Source organism: Rhinoraja longicauda, chromosome 24, assembly GCF_053455715.1.
Source record: "Rhinoraja longicauda isolate Sanriku21f chromosome 24, sRhiLon1.1, whole genome shotgun sequence".
NCBI lineage: Eukaryota > Metazoa > Chordata > Chondrichthyes > Rajiformes > Arhynchobatidae > Rhinoraja > Rhinoraja longicauda.
The window spans coordinates 4,942,628-4,948,627 of record NC_135976.1 but is presented as its reverse complement, the minus strand read 5'-3'; the positions used below and the strand labels follow the sequence as shown (position 1 = coordinate 4,948,627).

The window sequence follows — 6,000 nt, the reverse complement described above, 5'->3', positions numbered from 1 at the left end:
TAAAATTCCACTTTGCGGCAGGTTTTCGATCCATAGCTGTGTGATTGGATATTTAATTTGCACATGCAAGCAGTGGGTGCTGTCTACACATCTTACACAAATAATGATCCAAGTGCAGTAAAGGATTCTTTCTCTGAGGAGCATTTCTGCCATTTTTGTTTCCATTAAAGGATATTTCTTGTGTTCACAGTCACAAAGAATGGCATAGAATGAAGGTATTCGGCCACTCGTGCCCTAGTTAGTTGTTTGTAAGAGCAATCCCACTCATCTCATTGTGGAGGAAGGAACTGCAGATGCTGGTTTACACCAAAGATAGACACAAAATGCTGGAGTAACTCAGCTGAACAGGCAGCATCTCTGGAGAGAAGGAATGGGTGACATTTCGGGTCGAGACCCTTCTTCAGACTGAGAGTTAGGGGAAAAGCTTAGGGTCTCAACCCAAAACATCACGCATTCCTTCTCTCCAGAGATGCTACCTGTCCCGCTGAGTTACTCCAGCATTTTGTGTGTATCCACTTATCTCATTGCTACACTAACTACAGCAGGCAAACTGAAAAACACCATCAAAAATGCAGATTGCAGCTCACCGCTTCCTCCTACCAACTCTTGTTCTCTATCTAGTCCATTTCCTCCAGTTACTGACCCACCTGCCTTTGTTGAATTGCTTCTTGTTATGAACTCATCTAACGCAAATCAAAACCCAGTGATCATCAGCACACAAGATCCAACACTGGAAGCAATAAAGGAAGCCAAGAGGGAATTCTACAAGAAAATAGGAGTGCTGACATCATCTTGATAGAAACAAAACATTGCAAGAATTTGTTCAAGCGTATGGCTAGATAGGAGTCACAACTAACATCTTGTTTTGTCAAAGAGCTGTTGTCTCCACTTCAGGATCAAGACCACCCCAACCAGTTATTGAGCTGCAATGTACAGATTTGGAAACCAAGCTTCAAGTCATCATTGGCTCCTTCAATGGAATTTGAGAGGTTGGCCTAAACAATAAACATGTAGAAGAAAATGTATCTCTATAATCTCCCACTGACAATCAATACACGATGAGGACTTGGAAAATGTGGATGTCTATCCGCAATGTGGATGTCTATCCACTCCAAAGATGTGCAGGTATGTAGGTTAATTGACTGGGTAAATGTAAAAATTGTCCCTAGTGTGTGTAGGATAGTGTTAATGTGCGGGGATCGCTGGGCGGTGCGGACTCGGTGGGCCGAAGGGCCTGTTTCCGCGCTGTATATCTAAATCTAAAAAGCAACGACTCAAAAGTAGACATCTTTCTTCAAAATTCACTGCTGTTTACATTGGACTTCCATTGAGTATTTAAAGGTTCTAACCCAGCTCAAAGCTCATGGTTCACTGAACAATGGTGATCCCCAGCCTTCTGCAGGTGAAGGAGTCATCGGCAACTTATGGTCGACACTTTAAAGTATCAAACAGGAATCACTCATGCCATCTCCACAAACTCCTCTGAATCCATTGGGAAGGAAAAAAAAAACAAATGTCTGGGTCCTACGCCAGGCCACATCTTCCATATGCTTGACACCAGACAAACTAGACACACAGTATTCTACCCAAGCTGTCACGGGAGGAGATTACAGAGGTCAGAAAAATACACAATGGTCAGGGAATTTAGAACTAGAGGCGAGAGATTTGAGGTGAGAGGGGAAAGGTTAAAAGGGGGCAGGTTTTTCACATAGAGTGCGGTGGTTATGTAGAACAGGCTGCCAGTGGAAGTGGTTAAGGCAGACACAATAACATTTTGACAGGTACATCAATAGAAAAGGTTTGAAGGGATACAGGCCAAATGCGGGAAAATAGCTTTCAGGCATCTTGGTCGACATGGATGAGTTGGGCCAAAGGGTCTATTTCCGTGCTCCATGACATTCTGACAGCGAGAGGTGGCAGCAACAAGGAGAGCTGGCAGCAATGAGGGGGAACCTTGCACTGCTGTTAGAGGTTGTTCAGCCCATCGGACAGGGAGCCAGTGAGGGCAATATTACAGTTGCGGAAGGTGTTAAACTGATTGGATGTCTAAATAGGTTGTTCAATGATAAGGTAGGACAAAAAGATCTGGCAAATGTGACTGGATGGTGGCAGATGGAGTTTAATGCTGGGAAATGAGAAGTAATGCACTTTGGGATGTCAAATCCTGGCAATTCTAGCAGAGACCTCAGGAGTATTGATGTACAGAGAGACCCTGGGGTGAAAGTCCACAGCTTGCTCAACTTAGTGACACCGGTGTGCAGAGAAGCGAAGAAGGCATTCGGGCTGCTTGACTTTTTAGGCCAAGGCATTACATTTAAGGTTGGGACATTGTGTTGTAGCATGGTCGCCCCATTACAAGAAGGATGTAGAGCCTTTGGAGAGGGTGCAGGAGAGGTTTACCAGAATGCTTCCTGGTTTAGAGCGTATTAGCTACAAGGGGACAAAATTGGATTATGTTTTCTGGAGCATCGGAGGTTGAGGAGTGACCTGACAGAAGTGTACAAAATCATGAGTGATATAGATAGAGTAGTCAGTCAGAACCCTTTTTTTCCAGGGTAGAAATATCACAGATTATAGGGCACGGAAGGATTTTTTAGTCAGCGGGTTTGATGACTTTTTTTTTAGTCAGCGGGTTTGATGACTAAGTTTTTTTTAGTCAGTGAGTTTGATGACTGTTGTTTTTAGTCAGCGGGTTTGATGACTAAGTTTTTCTGAAGAAGGGTCTCGGCCTGAAACGTCGCCCATGCCTTCTTTCCTGAGATGTTGCCTGACCTGCTGAGTTACTCCAGCATTTTGTGAATAAATACAGATTATAGACCATACCTTTAAAGTGAAAGGGGCAGAATTTAAAGGAGCTTTGTGGAACAAGATTTTTTATACAGAGAGTGGTGTGTGCTGGAACATGCTGCCAGGGTTGGTGGTGGACAGATACAATAATGGCATTTAAGAGATTTTTGGATAGGCTCATGAATATACGGGGAATGGAGGGATATGCTTATTATGCAGGCAGAAGAAATTAGTTTAACTTGATGTCATGTTCGGCACAGATATTGTGCCTCAAAGGGTAGACAAAAGGAACTGCAGATGCTGGTTTACAAAAAAGAAGACACAAAGTGCTGGAATAATTTAGTGGGTCAGGCAGCATCTCTGAAGAACATGGATAGATTTCAGTTTGGGCCCCTTCAGACTGATTGTAGGGGGGTAGGGGGTCTGGAATACAGGTGAGGGTGGGACAACATCAGGCAAATGATAGGTGGAATCAGGTGAGGCGGGATACAGGTGAGAACAATAAACTTATTTTTCTTGAAAATAAATTTATTTTGAATCCTGCAGAAAAGTTTACTTTGTTATTGCGTTGAAACTATAGCTCCTAAGCCCCTTTCCCCGATTGATACAATTGACTTTATAACGAGATTTGCTCTAAGGGTCTCGACCCAGAAACGTCACCCATTCCTTCTCTCCAGAGATACTGCCTGGCCTGCTGAGTTACTCCAGCATTTTTTGTCTATCTTTGGTGTTAAGCAGCATCTGCAGTTCCTTCCTACATATTTCATTGTTTCTCTCGCCTGTGAGCTGCAGTTCTGCACGGGCCCGGCAGGGCGGCGCAGAAGGGCGCCTGTGAGCTGCAGTACTGCTCGGGCACGGCAGGGCGGCGCAGAGGGGCGCCTGTGAGCTACAGTTCTGCTCGGGCCCGGCAGGGCGGCGCTGAAGGGCGCCCCAGGCTGCAGTACTGCCCGGGCCCGGCAAGGGGGCGCCTGTGAACTGCAGTACTGCCCGGGCCCGGCAGGGCGGCGCAGAGGGGCGCCTCCAGGCTGCAGTACTGCCCGGGCCCGGCAGGGCGGCGCTACTGCGGCCGCTCCCAGCATGCGGCGCGGCCGGCGGTGAAGACGGGGGTGAAGATGGCGGACGCGGAAGAGCAGCTGTCGGACGGCGAGAAGGTGAGCACCGTCCGGGCGCCGCTGCCCACTCCCACCCGCGGGGCTGGCGGACAAACCCGAGGCCCGGAGATGTCGCCCGGGAGCAGCGGGGTCTGGTGCCGGGCACTCGGTGACCCGGCGCGGCGCTCCCCGGCCCGGCTCATTCACCCGGGAGCGTCGGTCGGTCGGTGGGTCCCGGCCCGGCCCAGCCGCCGCTGCTGCTCCTGCTCCGCTCCACCTGTTTCCCGAGTCTGCGGAATCCGCGCCCCATCGCCTCCGCCTTAAACTTCAGGCCTTCGCACAACTTCCTGCTCCGTTATAGTGGAACTTCCACACTGGGCAGGGCTGGGCTGGGCTGGGGACACCACATTCATTGCGCCTTGTAGCCCATGGGATCACACACCCATTGACGTTGCACACCCATTGTTTCTACCAAGTTTAAGGATAGTAAACACTCGTTGCGCTGCCCAGGAACAGCGACCTTTCGTGACTCACGCAGATTCTGGGGGCATTTAGCATTTGTTGCCTGGACTCAACACACTGCACACTTATTGATCACACTCAAACCAGTGACAGTGTAAGTTTGTTACTCTTACTAAAACAGGAGCCAGTACATATTCATTGCTCACCCTCAGTTCAGGAACAGCATGCTTGGGGACAGGGTGGGGACAGTTCACACTCATTGCTCACACTTAGCTCGTAGACAATGCACACTTGTTGCTTACATTCACATAGACCACAGAATACACGTATTATTCCTGCTTGATGACTTTGAATAGTTGTTCCTCGCACACTCATTGCCCTCACTCACCCAGTGGTCAGTACCAATTTGATTCTTGCACTCGAGTTGGACATTGTGGCACTCAGATCATGTGCACACTCAGTTCATGACTGCACGTTAATTCACGTGCAGCTTGGGGATAGTACACAATCAACTCATGGACTGTACACACTTGTCGCTCATATTCAGCTCTGATGATGCACACTTGTTGCCCAGTTATCCCAGGAACAATACATACTTTGGTTTAAACCAGCATCTGCAGTTCCTTCTTAAACAATACATGCAAGTTGTTCACCATCAGTCAGTTGACAGTGCATACATACTCTCCTTACACTCAGACGGTGGTTAGCACAAACTTGTTTTTTACACTCGATCTGAATACAAGACACACATTCATCCTGGGGACAGTGTGCTCACGTTGCTTGTATGTATGCTGTTTCTCACACTGAGCCCAGGAACAGTGCACACTCATTGCTCACACTGAGCCCAGGAACAGTGCACACTCATTGCTCACACTGAACCCAGGGACAATGCACTCACTGCTCACAATTAGCCCAGGAACAGTGTACACTCACTGCTCACACTGAGCTCAAGGACAGTACACACTCGCTGCTCACAATGAGCCCAGGGGCAGTGCACACACTACTCACACAGCCCAAGGGCAGTGCACACTCACTGTTCACACTGAGCCCAGGAACAATGTACACTCACTACTCACACAAACCCCAGGGACAGTACACACTCACTTCACATTGAGCCCAGGGACAGTGCACACTCACACTCAGAGCTCAGGAACAGTGTGCACTCACTGCTAATACTGAGCCCAGGGGCAGTGCACACAGCACTCACACTGAGCCCAGGGGCAGGGCACACCCGGCGCTCACACTGAGCTCAGGAACAGTGTGCGCTCACTGCTAATACTGAGCCCAGGGGCAGGGCACACTCGGCACTCACACTGAGCCCAGGGGCAGGGCACACCCGGCGCTCACACTGAGCTCAAGAACAGTGTGCAGTCACTGCTAATATGAGCCATGGGGCAGTGCACACTCAGCACTCACACTGAGCTCAGGGATAATGCACACTCGGCACACACACTGAGCTCAGAGACAGTGCACACTCGGCACACACTGAGCTCATGGATAGTGCACACTCCACTCGGCACTCACACTCTCAGGGACAGTGCACACTCGGCACTCACTCTCAGGGACAGTGCACACTCGGCACTCACACTAAGGCCTGGGGCAGTGCACACTCGTTGCATTCTGCCATGGGTCAGTGTATGCTCATTGATTGTACACGGGG

At 49.2% G+C, this 6,000-nt stretch overlaps 1 protein-coding gene across 1 annotated transcript in view; it reads left to right on the top strand.

The window, feature by feature from the left end:
• Positions 1-3,838: 3,838 nt before the first annotated feature.
• Positions 3,839-6,000, top strand: part of LOC144605392 (F-actin-capping protein subunit alpha-2-like) — a 43,732-nt gene continuing 41,570 nt past the window's right edge. Inside the window, exon 1 of the mRNA XM_078420567.1 lies at positions 3,839-3,938. Within this exon, the coding sequence (XP_078276693.1) occupies positions 3,900-3,938 (39 nt within the window). The 5' untranslated portion in view covers positions 3,839-3,899. The remainder of the gene's footprint in view (positions 3,939-6,000) is intronic.